This window comes from Gadus macrocephalus, chromosome 19, assembly GCF_031168955.1.
Source record: "Gadus macrocephalus chromosome 19, ASM3116895v1".
NCBI classification, from domain to species: domain Eukaryota; kingdom Metazoa; phylum Chordata; class Actinopteri; order Gadiformes; family Gadidae; genus Gadus; species Gadus macrocephalus.
The window spans coordinates 13,700,642-13,714,612 of NC_082400.1; the positions used below are offsets into that span (position 1 = coordinate 13,700,642).

The following is a 13,971-nucleotide window of genomic DNA, read 5'->3' on the forward strand; positions in this document are numbered from 1 at the left end:
GGTCGGAGGCCGTAGATGTTGGCCATGGTCCACCTCAGCATCACGGCGTAGCCCGCAGTGTCCCTCACGATCCCCTGGAGACGAGAGAGAGGGGGCGGGCGGGATCAAACGGGGTGTTGCTAGGCAACAAAGCCAAGTCAAACAAAAAACACAAGTCAAGTTGCACTTAAGGGAAAATTGTCTTGCTAGTCGTTGGTGCGATGGAAGAATCAAGTGGTTTTCCCCAACGAAAACACACTTACCATAGAACACACAGAGAGTGATTCCTACCGTCGGTTGGGTGTTAATTACACCATAAGGGGGGAGGGGGGGGGGGATAAAAAATGCCATCCGCTCCAGAAACGGGCTGAGAGGGTGATTGCGTTGGAATGCGCCCCTGGGGGCCATTTCTCCTGATCATTCCTATCTCTAGCTCGAGAGCCCCTTGCTCGCTGGGGCTGGCTCAATGCGTAGGGAAATTTATGTGGAGGTGCTGGGTGTGAGGTAAAGAACAGAATGTAGCGGTCAGAGGACAGGATGTGCATGTCCAGAAGCAGTTCCCCTCCGCTCGATACGTGGACAGTTCGATATCGACTGGTAGGAGGGCTGGTCGCCTGAACGCTACGACTGTTTTTAGATAAGCGTGTAATGCTTGTAACCGGCTTTATCCAAACAGAGATGGAGAGTGGGCGAGAGAGAGAGAGAGCGAGAGCGAGCGAGAGAATTACAGGGCGAGCGAGAGCGATAAGATAAAGCGGAAACACAAGCAGGGGATAACAAAGCAAACACATTAAACGTAACGGGTGACAACGTTTGTTGGAATTGGCGTCTTTCGAAGGACGATGGAGAGACCGAGGGAGACAGATAAGGGATAAACGTTGCTACTGTGTGTTTCTGTAGAAAGAGAGAACGGAAACAAGAGAGGGAAACAGGCGCAGAGAGGGTGAGAGTGAGAGAAAGAAAGAAGTAAAGAACAAGAGGTGGAGAGGGGGTAAGAGAAAGAAAGAAAAGGCAGACAGACATAAAGATCAAACAACAGAAAGACAGAGAGAGGGTGAGTGAGAGAATGACAAAGAAAGGAGAGAAAGAGAGAGGGTGAGGGTCAGAGAAGGAAAGAAACAATACAGAAGAAGAGAGAGAGGGTGGCAGAAAGGAAGGCAGAACGAAGAGACAGAGAGCGAGAGGGTGGGATTTAAATTAATAAAAAAGGAACCAACTAGACAGAGAGAGGGAAAGGGAGAGAAGAAAAGAACCAACAACAGACAGAGCGCGAGCGTGTGAGACAGACCAGAGATGAATAAAGAGTCACAAGGGGGGTGAGGGGTTCAGCGCGGAGCTTGGGCACGCCCGATAGAAGAGAGAGAGCTGTACCTTGGGGGTGCCGGTGGTCCCGGAGGTGTAGAGGACGTACAGGGGATGGTTGGACGGGACGGGCACACAGTCGTGGGGCTGGGCGCGGGCCATCTCCTCGTCCCAGTCCAGAGACAGCCCCGGCCTCATGGAGACCCTCTCCTGAGGAGAAACGCACCATTACCTGGGTTCAGCAAACACCTGATCCTAAAGGGAGCCCAGCACTGCTCTCCACGTCTGATCTGCCATGGGATCAGTTGTGAAAAGTTTCCCCTCATACTTTCAGATTGCATTTTTTTGCAAGCAGCTACAGAGCAAGTCAGGGAGGAGTGGGGGGGGGGGAGATGTCACAGAATCTTTATTTAAAATTGGACATTTATGAATACAATATTTATAAAAAAAAATAATATGTGCTGCATATGGGAATAAAGTCAACTGCAAACATCCTGTAAACACACACACTCACACACACACACACACACACACACACACACACACACACACACACACACACACACACACACACACACACACACACACACACACACACACACACACACACACACACACACACACACACACACACACACTGCGTAGTGTATGCAGATGTCAGCTGGCTGTCACTGTACTCCAGCATGGAGCTAATGTATGCAGCTCAGCCTGGCTTCCCCCGGCAGCGCACACACTTCTATGCTCAAATCTCGGCGGTCTCGAACCGCGGTTCTCCTTGGTTTGTACGCAATTTGGAAAGACTCAGCTAATAGGCACGCCATTTTGGATCTTTTTGGCTTAAATCAACGGGACGTGATACCACGATTGACCAGATGAAGAAGGAAGAATCCTTTGTGATCGGCATTAGCGTGTGGTCTTCATACGGTGGTACCCCAGCTGGGAGGGCAGTGGACGTCGGGGTCCATTTACATTTAATAGACGCTTCTATCAAAAGCAACTTACAAAAAGTACATTGATCAGAAGAAAGAGAAACAATATATCGGTACAGTAAGGATGTTCATAGAACCAAGTGCCAAGCACTAACATTCGCTAGGTTAACCCATTCCCCGTACACAACAAAGATAGGATAAGATGCTACATAACCAAATACCATTTTTAAGGACAACTACAATAAGTGCGTACATTAAGTTCCAGGACGTACAACGACACACAACAGTCCCCGGCGGGCTCACCATGTCGGGCCGGTTGTAGATGAGGACGTGGGCGGGCTGGTGGGAGCTGAGCTCCAGGGCCTTCTCCACCAGGGGGATGTACTCCACCCTCCGGCCTGGCTCCAGGCCGAACGACGCCGTCACGATCATCTTGGGCTGGGGGCGGAGGGACGACACATTCAGCGTCTAAAGCAGTGGTTCTCTTAACATTTTCTCTAAGATATTTTTATCAAAGTACCCCCTTCGCCGGTCAAAACCTTTTTGGGAGAAAAATAAATTAAATGAACGTGAATAATGTCTGTGCGTTCTATCTGGCAGTGCAAACATGAACGTAAAAAAATTGGCCAATCCTCACAAGTTAGTGGGCCTGTGCTTCATGCAACTGTTGGCAAATTTCTCCCCAAAAAAAGAAGCACAAGGCCAGGGGAGGGTCAGAGCATGTAGAGGTGAATCCCATTCATTTATCAACCATTTACCCCCTGCAGTCCTTCAAAGTACCCCTAGGGGTACGCGTACCCCCATTTGAGCACCCCTGGTCTAAAGAGTGGGTCCGTGGTGGTCCAGTCTAAGCCTGGTTCCACACAGGGACAGAAAAGAACCGTGCAGAGTAATGGTTAATGGTGTACTTTAATATGGGCCACATTCGCTATAAAATATTTAGTACTCTAAAACAAAGGCCTGCACGACAAGGACGATCCAATAAATCGGAAGAGAAGGCCAGCAATGTCACACGGTACAAAAATAGCTCGGCCCAGGCTTAATGTTGAGCTTCTTATGCTTAAATAAGACCGTTCACATTTCATCTTGAGGGTATGGTGAACAGAGTCCCCTGGGTGTGCGTTTAAAACCCTCCGCTAGTTTTACTGAAGTGTTTGGGAAAAACAACACAGAAGCTTTTGGCAGGAATTCAAGCCCCTTCAAAGTGTTTCCGGAGGGGTTTGGGTTTCGTTCACACTGAATCAGGCTGAGCGCCGATTAACGCTGAGTGCTGCGGCGATGTGGGCGGGATCGTGGCCAATTTGTGTGACGTCATGTGGTGAACTTTAACCCCTCCTCCCTCATGGCAGGGATCTACAACTCTGGAGAGGAAAACACAGCCGCCATCAGCCACTCTTCCAACCTAAAAAGTTGCTTGTTAACAGTGGAATGGTAACATTACATGGTAAACAAGGTTCTTCGGGTCAGATGCCGGGTTATGTGATTGGACAACGCAGCAGGGCATCGTGTGGTCCTCAACGCCGCAGCTTAAAAGCACAAACCCTATTCGAATGAATGGTTGAACTGGTGTTTTTTCCATATATGGTGTGAATGAGCCCTTTAACCGTTGAAGTCAAGCTACAGGGCAGAGAATGTGATCCACTCCGCATATGAACAGACACAAGTCAGACACCTTTGTTAAGTGGATGATCAGGACAGAGACAGATTAAACTATAGACAGAGGTCCACTAGAGACAGACAGGCAGACAAAGAAAGACAACAGACCGAAAATAAACTACAAACAGACATAAACAAACCACAGAGAGCCACAAAGACAGACGGCCGTGCGAGCCTGCACCTTGGCGTGGTCGATGCGGACCGACAGCTCCTTGGAGGCGAAGCCCCCGAATATGAGGCTGTGGGGGGCTCCCAGACGGGCGCAGGCCAACATGGTGACCATAGCCTCGGGCACCATGGGCATGTAGATCACCACCAGGTCCCCCGTCCCCACGCCATGCCTCGCCAGGACCCCCGCCAGCCGCGACACCTACACCCCACACACACACCCGCCGGGTCAAAGGTTAAAGGTCAACAGTAATGAAACAGGGAAATGACGCTTTTTGGTGAAAGGCAAATTACATTCAATTTAGCTACAAGTGATTAAGGAGCAGGTACAGGTTATTCTTGCTCAAGGATGCCTACAGGTTGGGGACGTGGGGGATCAAACCCAGTGCCTTTCGGCTGGGAGTCTAACAACAGCCGCTATCCTGCCCAGTCTGACATCAGATATCCTATCATGAGGAGGGAGGTTTTGGTTGAAAGTAGCTTACATTGAATTTAGATACACGTGATTAAGGAGCAGGGCGTCCAAGTAGCCGAAAGTTAGCATATTTCCTCTTGAGAGGTGCGTTTGTTTACCTGCTCCTGGAGCTCCCTGAAGGTGGTGACTTCCTTGGTCCCGGACACCGGGCTGTCATATATGATGGCGGGCTGGTCTCCCCGCCCGCTCTCCACGTGGCGGTCCACGGCGTTGTGGCACATATTCAGCTTCCCCCCCGGGAACCTGTCGGGAGGTATCCCAATTAACCTCACCGCGTCTCAATGACAGATGACAGAAGTAGACCTGTAACCCCCCCCCCCCGCCCCCAAAGTAATCATATCGGAGACGCGATCCGCCTTTAACAAGTCAAAGTGTTTGTGATTCGTCTCACGACGTGGAGGCTGAGGGCCCAGACACCACAGATGGCGTCTGGGGGTCTCGCTGTGTGTGTGAGGCGTGTGTGTGCGGGGCATCAGGCCTAGCAGCTCATTAGATGTGTCCTTCAAGTTCAAGACCAGCGGGGTGGGTCGGCCCATCTTTGGTTTACCTGTATTCGTATTTTGCAGTCAGCCTTGACTAATGGCGCGTTTCCACTGCAGGGTGCGGTACTGTTTGGTTCGTAAAGGTGCGGTACGGATTGCGTTTCCACCGCCAAAAGTGGGCGTGACCCGGACTGAGCCGTACTCGTTTTTCCCTCGTCTTCATTACTCCTCCGTTGGGGTACTGAGACGCCTGAAAGGGTGCCAGAAATTTCGACCTACACACCCCCTCCGTTGATTGTTCGACAGAATCGTCACTTCCGGGCGACGTGGGGATAAAAACAAACAAACAGTAGCCTCGAGGTATTATTCTTTACAATGAACATGTCACGTAAAACGCTTGCTAGGGCGAACAAGAAGGTGGAGACGTTCCTCCGCATTCTTGGGGAGGAAGACGTTGTTTACGTAGCTGCCGCGGCGATCGACATCCGGCCTACCATAAAGGGTACTGTCGGCGGTGGAAACGCGACCTCGGAACTGAGCTGGGCTATACCGCACCCTCCCTACCGGACTGAGGCGAACCGAACCGTACCGCACCCTGCAGTGGAAACGCGGCATAAGTGTTGGAAAAATATCTATCTATATATATATATATATATATATATATATATATATATATATATATATATATATATATATAGGCCTATATATTCTTATTTTTTCCTTTTATTAAAAACTCAGTCTGGACCATGAATAAAGACACTGTCATATTGTTTTCAAAGTTAGGCACCCTGTGATTCCCACCCCAAGTCTGGACATGTCGCTTCTTAAAAAATAAAAAACGTTGAATGCAATGAGAGGTTGTCTTTCCAGAGGAGAACATGCCATTACGCAATGACTAGAGACACACTGCATACTGGCAACAGTGTAGCATGGATTTAAAAAGCAGTGTAGGCCTACCAAAATGTCAGTGGGTAGGGGGTGACGAGAGATTTAGGGTGGAGGTGGGGGGGGCGGGAAGAGTGCGCAAAACCGAATGGCATCGGATATGAACTCTCCAACTCACTCACCAATTCGGAAACACTGGATCGTCGACATGAAAGGTCTTCTCACAAGGTTCAAACCACGACACGTCCTGGGCCGCTTCGCCCCAGAACTCCTCCGGCTTATGTCGGGCTGCCGCGAAGGCTTCGTGGTACGCGGCGTTGGACGTGTACTGCCTGCAGGACTGCAGCTGCTGCTGCACTAAATTGTTCTTCGGTCCTCTGAGGGAAACGCACCAGGTTGTGTTCAGCTCCCGGTTCGCTGCACAGCGAGCCCATGTCGTCCCTGATACCGTCTGTTTCCTTGGTATGAGCGTTTCGCTCCACGCACTGTTGAGAACCCCGCTCCCGTAACTTCTGCACCACATTCCTCCTTCCCCATGCGGCCTCAGTTTGGAAAACACGCCGTTGATGAAGCCCAGTTGTCGGTCGCGCAATAGGCGCATTTTGTGTGGAGTTTAAGGTCGTTTACGTCCTGGCCCAGAAGTCTCCTGCACCCTGACGTTTCCCCCCGAGCAGTTCCTCACAGGTCAACTAGGTCTCGCGTATTTCTTGAGAGGGAGGCTGAGGAATGTGTGTGTTACAATACTGCGAACCTTGAACCAACCCAGCAGGGGCCTCCCGTCTCTGGAAGGACCATTGTATACAGTTCAGCAAGTCTCTCTCTCTCTCTCTCTCTCTCTCTCTCTCTCTCTCTCTCTCTCTCTCTCTCTCTCTCTCTCTCTCTCTCTCTCTCTCATATATATAACCCCCCCCCTCTCCCCATAGAGTTCCACCAATAACAAGCAGAAGTCTTGTGGAGTCCACAACAACAAGTGTTTATTTTACTGGAAGGTTATTCTGGATGTGTGCCGGTGGGCTATGTTATGTAGAACAGTTTTATTTACAATTTATTTGGCTTTTGGCTATTAAAACTTTGGAAATGAGTGGATTATTCTCACTCCTCCCAGGAGAACTGTTCATTAGTCTCCATAATAAAAGCTGTTTGAAACAGAATGCTCTTCCCTGTGGGGGAATGTGGAACTAAATGAGGCATCATTTACATGCTAATTATTATTTTCCTCGAGTTTTCAGTGGAAACTCTCAAAATGTTAATTATGATTTAAAACATAAACATGCATTGTGGTGGTGCAATAATGCACACATACTGCTTGTCGCCAACCGTTTCATGAGCTTTGGAGGATGATGTTGGATTTATAATCAACGCATAACATAAAAAAAAAACCGGTCTATTATGACTAAGACATTTTCATTTCAAATCCATCTAATCAAAAATTGAAGCCGATACAATATATACATCATATGTACATCCATACATTCAGAACTCCTAACTGTGGCGACCCAGAGAATTTCCGTCCCCTTCCTGCAGGGGGCAGCAACCGCCCGATCAAATGGTTCAGATTAAAGACTTCAGGGTCCAGGGTTCGAATCCCGAGGGACCTGCTTCCCATGACATGAGCAATCAGGGAACAGGATCCAAACTCCTACAGTAGGGCTTTAGTCATATTGTTTGTATTAATTGTTTCCTTGGCTGTTTTGTTCTGTTGTTTTTCTCCATTTATTTACAACGTTGGAAAATAGTAAAAAGAAAAAGAGTAACAGAAAACCCAATGCAAGTGAACTATCCATGCACATTGCACACGTCTTTGCAAAAAGATAAACTGGCATACTGTGTGGGCTAAGATTGAACCGTTTATTGTGTTTAAATGATTCAATTTGCAGACCTACAGGAAGTCTAAAATCAGAGCTTTGCAAGACAACGCATTTACTATTCAGAAGGTATCTCCTTCTCAGACGAGCTTCCTACAGTTTCTGTGTGTTTCCCCTTTCTCCAGTGTTGTAGGCCTTTCACAAATCAATTCGCTCCCAGAGCTTAAGAGCCCATAGGGCCTAATCCGTCCTCTTTATACCCAAACCAGAGGCCGGCTCCCGGGTCTGCCACTCTGCTGCTGTGGCCCATATGGACAGCGGTGCGTAATCCCCCCGTGTCCTCTTTCTCTCCAGCCTCCTCCTCCACTCTAAACCGTCTCTCTCTCTCTCTCTCTCTCTCTCTCTCTCTCTCTCTCTCTCTCTCTCTCTCTCTCTCTCTCTCTCTCTCTCTCTCTCTCTCTCTCTTTCATCCCCCTTGGCTCTCTCCCCCCCCCTCTCTCTCTCTTCTCTCTCTCTCTCTCTCTCTCTCTCTCTCTCTCTCTCTCTCTCTCTCTCTCTCTCTCTCTCTCTCTCTCTCTCTCTCTCTCTCTCTCTCTCTTTCATCCCCCTTGGCTCTCTCCCCCCTCTCTCTCTCATCCCCCTCGGCTCTCACCCTCCTACATCTGGACACAGCTGGGCTGGGAATGTGCGGGGCGCCGGTGCGCGGTGCCGCCTGGGCGCATTGCGTTGACGTGTGCGGGGTTTTTGAAAGCGGTTTGAGATCAGAAGTCGGCAGGGAACAGATTAGGAACATGTTCGGCTGATCACCTGTATACCTGGAGGGGGAAATACGAACGAGTCCGTCGCTGATCACGATGTTTGTGTTCAGCTATGACTCTATAGTCGAACCAAGTAGGGAAGGAAATTATAATAAATTAGTTTGCTGCTCCCCGCTGCTTTCTCCTAATTATTCCACGATGGCGGAAATTGTGTCACACACAACCGCCCCAAAGAGCGGATTCCCAAATGAGCATTTCTCGTCTTGCAGACGAGACGATGCGTAGCAATTTCAATTTCTAATTATTTCTAATGTAGAACTAATGTGTTGTTGATGTTATTGTGAATGTGTGTGTGTGTGTGTGTGTGTGTGTGTGTGTGTGTGTGTGTGTGTGTGTGTGTGTGTGTGTGTGTGTGTGTGTGTGTGTGTGTGTGTGTGTGTGTGTGTGTGTGTGTGTGCGTGCGTGTGTGTGCGTGTTCTGACACCTATATACAACAGTCCTGCTTTCACCTGGACCTTCTTCCTCCCAGGTGGTCGGTTTGCCTCCCCGGCCTCACATACACACCAGCACATAAGAGAGGCGTTCATGAAACAGCCGTAGTGCGCCCAGTGGAATAGAAGGTCATCACTGAGTGAGCGTCCACAGCATTAACGATGAAACGGGTTGGAATATGCACCAAAAAAAAGATGAAGACATGAAAGGGTTATGTCTCATATTTAATAGCGCACGTTAAAAAAAAAAGGTTAATTGAAAGCGATGGAGCTGATGAATCGTTCCCCACCCCTGAACGTGTGTATCGGCGCGTCGTTATCACATGATGGATGAAGCGGTCCTGCGCATTTTGGCACATTGACGCGCAACGCACGGCACAAAGCAAACACGCCAACAAGCGTGCGTGTAACATGTCATCATCATTACCATAGCATAGCAAACCCTCATCCGGTCAGAAACAAAAGCAAATAACTATCAAAACAACAGAGGGATGTGTGTGTGTGTGTGTGTGTGTGTGTGTGTGTGTGTGTGTGTGTGTGTGTGTGTGTGTGTGTGTGTGTGTGTGTGTGTGTGTGTGTGTGTGTGTGTGTGTGTGTGTGTGTGTGTGTGGCGCAGGTTTTGAGCCTCCTCATCTCGCCGCCCCGCCCACCACGCGCGGGCGGGAGGGCGGGCGGGAGACGCGCCTCTGATGCTGCAGCTCAGCCACGCCCACAGACGCCGAGCGCGACCCGTTCGCTCGACGCGCGCGCGGTGGGCGGGAGACGCGCCTCTGATGCTGCATCTCGCTTCCCCCCCTCGTAGTCGTTGCTCCGTCTCCGGTGATACAAGCAGCCATGGCGACGGTAGTCCAACCGCTCACTCTGGATCGAGGTAAGGCGCGCCGTCTTTGGCGATTTCTTCTTCGCTCCTTCTCCAAATCATCGCTCCCCCAAAATAAACTTCCTCCCCTACATCCCTCCCTCCCTTCGTTTCCCGAGTGGCTCTGCTGTCCGACGTCTGGATGCTGAGCGTGTTTCGAGTGGAGGGAACGCGATGTCGCGCTGCTGGATGCGTTTTCGTCTGTTGCCTGGTGTTTCAGAAAAAAGGCAACTTGCGACGGATGGAGAGATTCTCTCTCTCAATGCGCAGCTCTTTTGGTGTTCGTTTGTTTGTTTGTTTGTTTACTGGGCAAGTCAGTGAAACAAATTAATTGCGCGTTTGTTTTGGAGTCAAATGATGCAAGCGACCGGATTCCCAGTGTAGTCTATCATTAGTATGATGGTTTGTAGGACGCAATCCCCGTAGCACCGCTTCTTCATAGAGTCAATACTCTAGATCCGTTTTAATAATATCAGAATGAGTGTGTGCGTGTGTGTGTGTGTGTGTGTGTGTGTGTGTGTGTGTGTGTGTGTGTGTGTGTGTGTGTGTGTGTGTGTGTGTGGGGGGGGGGGGGGGGCAGCTTGATGACCCCAGATAACAGGACATTCACCTCATAGCGATGGTTCCCACTCTTCCTACCTGTTGTGGTTCTACATGCACGCAAGAGCAAACCTGCAGACCAAATTATATAAAGCTGTTTCGTCTCCTTCTCCTCATAACGACACGGATGTTCTGCGCTCGTTGAAGGTCACGTGGTTGACATTTAAGGCAGGTATCGTGTTATGCAAAATATTTCCACAATCATCACCTACTGAGCGATGTGTCTCTCGTTTTAGACGTGTTTATTCGGGAGCTAAAAGTGGTTTGGCTGTTATCTTTATGCATCTCATCGGACGTGGGAGTTGCTGTCAGAAATAGAGAAACATGAGAGCCACCTCAGGCATTTCCGCTCGTAGGGTAGCGATGGTTTAGGAGTAACCAGAGAGGAATATACTAATATAATCACCCCCACAGGTGGTTGGTGAGGAAACACAGAGGTGATATACTTATAAGACTGTTGTAACTCATTCGATGGTTGACTGGCCCTTTGAACTCAAACATCAATATGTTCTCTGACAGTGATGGGTTGCACAGTACTGGGCCACCATTCTGATTCCTCCTAAGTCCTCCCTAAACTTTCTGTTTTCATTGGCAACGCCAATGAAAACAGCGTCATTACCGACGATTATTACCAACGTCATTACCGACGATCAAAGACTGAATATGAAATCATCTCAAATGAAATTGAATATGAACCATGTATTTTACTTGAGCTGTTACTTGTATGTTACTTGAATTTCTTGGAATTCTAAACTGTAAACTGCAGATTCAGAACGGAAATTGTTTGTTTACTTTGAATTTAGCTGGTGGGATGACTTTGTGGCAAGCTTGTTTTCAAACCCTGAGCCTATGTAGGAGTATCTATCTGGCCTTGGGCCCGGATTGTACCATGCACAAAGGATTTACATCCGATTTTCAGGAAGCTAATCAATTCGATCATCTCTGTTCGTCTTCAATAGATGACATCTTTGTCCACAAGGAATTCAACTGCCTGTTGCTATTTTGCGTTCTCCTCTTTCTGTTGTCTTGTTGTTGACCTGTTATGTTTCTATTTATTTGACTATTCATCAGCAGATGGTCTTGTCAGAAAGGATTCACAGTGAAGTCAGATATATGTCATTAGTGAGCAGGGATATTGGGCCTTTTGCTCAAGGATACCTACAGCTGGCTGTGGACATCGGGGAATCAAACCCAGTCCCTCTCTTTCGGGAGTAGGACTCCTATCCGGCCTATGTGTTTAGAATCATACTTTCATTCCTCTGTTTTGTTGTGTCTGTTGCAGCAGGAACATTTCTTTCCAGATTTGTTTAATTGAACACGCACACAGTGAGTTTGTTCTTTCGTCCAATAGCAGTGGTCGCTGAGCAGATGCGGAACATGGACCATTACTAAAGGCTATTATTTAGTCGTGACTCGAGAACCTGTATTTATGTGACTCACTCAGGCGCCACACAGGTGTTTACCACCATTACGGCGACGAGTAGTACAGTAAATAACCATAGCGTTCGCGAGCTGGAATCGTCAAGCACGCCGCCCCTGCGGCCACAAATCCGTTTGCTGTTTGGTCATTTGGCAGACAAGCAGTGAATTCAAGGCACATCAGTGGATTCAGATACGTCAGAGGCACTCACTCAGTGAGGACGGGGGGAAAGGCTACGGTGGGATCAATCCCGGGATTCGACTGGGAGTTGATGAATACCCATCTCCAAGAAACTAAAGGGCGAAGTCTAGAGAATCTAGACTTCTGAGCTCCCTTAGATTCGTCATAGCCAATCCCCTTACCCCCCCCCCCCCCCCCACACACACACACACACACACACACACACACACACACACACACACACACACACACACACACACACACACACACACACAGCCCTCTTACGTACTTATTGTATGTTGTACCTCCTGGCACTTAATGTACACACTTATTTTATGTTGAACATCCTTGCACTTGAAAATAGTGCTTAGCATCGGGTAGCATCTTATCCTAGTCATCTTTGTTGTATGCAGGGAATGGGTTAACCTAGCGATTGTGAGTGCTTGGCTCTAGCTTCTATGAACATCCTTTCTGCATCGTCAGCGATTTATTGTTTCTCTTTCTTCTGACAAATGTACTCATTGTAAGTCGCGCTGGATAAAAGCGTCCGTTAATTCCCTAAATGTAAATGTAAATGTATTCGGCTGGGAGTTGATTAATATCCATCTCCCAGAAACTAAAGAGAGTCCCCCCTGGCATTGGGTTTAAAGGAAGTGGTTTTGCCGGCCAGCTTCGTTGGAGGTCAGCACACAGCCAGCGTACGTTTCCTGTCTCCCCGCACTATTGTTTTGGAGATGAGAGAGTTGTGATAGGCTGATGGGCGTTGCTTATGTGTCGGCCGTCCAATGGGAGCATTGCTTAAGGAGTTTTTAAATGTTCCTTCTTGTAAAAAACAGAGCTTGTATGTCTTTGGAGATACCAGTCACATTATTGCAGGTTGCAAATCGTTTCACATGCATGAGATGCTTCATGCATCTCACATTTTACATTTGGTTTTATTTTCTTCCATTATTACCTTTATTATTAAAGACGCACAGGCATTAAAGTCCTGTGTTTTTATTCACCGCTTTAATGAAATGCCAAAAGTCCCTGTTGAGAAAATTACAGGCAGTGAACAAGTCAGTGTTTTACTCGATTTAACTTCATGCCGACTGATGGACATGAACATACTGGGAACTGGGGGGGAGGTGTTTCTAATTGGTCCCGTCGAGGGCCGGTCGGGCTGACTTCGCCCGTCCAACGGAGAATGTCGAGGTGTCAAACCAAACGTAGGCACGGGAAACTTGGACGAGCTGTCAGCGTTCAAACTTTCCCGCTCAAAGTGTTTCTTTTCTGACAAAACGCTGTCTGGCCCCCTAGCCTCTCCCCTCCACTTCAGGGAATGATCAAAAGCGTTTCAACTCTTGATTTATTTTGCCAGAGAGAGATTGTAGCTGGCTGGCTGTTTAGTGACCGAGCCATCTTCCTCTTGTCATCATCGTTTCAGTTTATATGGCCTCTGAGCGCTGATTAAACCCCATCATCAGGGGCAGGAGAGGGTGCCAGCCAGAACATCTATCCCCAACATCCACTGTCAAACTTTAGGCACCCTTAAGCAAGATTACCTAACCCCTACTTGTTCCTTAATGACCTGAATCGGTAGCATCTAACCCCTAGATTCCTTAATGACCTGTCTCATTACTGTCTTACCCCTACCTACTCCTTAATGACATGTATCTGAATCCACAGTCAGTCGCTTAGGATAAAAGAATTTGCTAAATAACTAAATAGAGAAAGTAATACACTAGCAGGGAGCCTCAAAGGGAATGTATACAGTTCAGCAAGTGCATCTCTCTCTCTCTCTCTCTCTCTCTCTCTCTCTCTCTCTCTCTCTCTCTCTCTCTCTCTCTCTCTCTCCAGCCAATTAATCTTGTCTGGGGGGGGGGGGGGGGGGGGGAAGCGAGCTGGAAGAGAGAAGATTCGGTTTCTGTCTGACTTGAAAGTCCAGCAGTCTCCTGCACGAACCATTAGTCTCTCTCTCTTTCAAAGAAATGAATCATCCG

At 48.4% G+C, this 13,971-nt stretch overlaps 2 protein-coding genes across 2 annotated transcripts in view; one reads left to right on the forward strand and one right to left on the reverse strand.

Annotated features, from left to right (window-relative positions):
* Nucleotides 1–6,690, reverse strand: part of acss3 (acyl-CoA synthetase short chain family member 3) — a 32,494-nt gene extending 25,804 nt beyond the window's left edge. The window contains exons 1-6 of the mRNA XM_060037906.1: nucleotides 6,059–6,690; nucleotides 4,608–4,752; nucleotides 4,048–4,236; nucleotides 2,514–2,648; nucleotides 1,351–1,491; nucleotides 1–74 (exon numbers count right to left, since the gene is read on the reverse strand). The exon at nucleotides 1–74 is cut by the window's left edge and continues 7 nt beyond it. Of these exons, the coding sequence (XP_059893889.1) occupies nucleotides 1–74; nucleotides 1,351–1,491; nucleotides 2,514–2,648; nucleotides 4,048–4,236; nucleotides 4,608–4,752; nucleotides 6,059–6,477 (1,103 nt within the window). The 5' untranslated portion in view covers nucleotides 6,478–6,690. The remainder of the gene's footprint in view (nucleotides 75–1,350; nucleotides 1,492–2,513; nucleotides 2,649–4,047; nucleotides 4,237–4,607; nucleotides 4,753–6,058) is intronic.
* A 2,969-nt stretch (nucleotides 6,691–9,659) lies between these two features.
* lin7a (lin-7 homolog A (C. elegans)) overlaps nucleotides 9,660–13,971 on the forward strand; it is a 36,886-nt gene continuing 32,574 nt past the window's right edge. Inside the window, 1 exon segment of the mRNA XM_060038005.1 lies at nucleotides 9,660–9,801. Coding sequence (XP_059893988.1) covers nucleotides 9,765–9,801 — 37 coding nt within the window. The 5' untranslated portion in view covers nucleotides 9,660–9,764.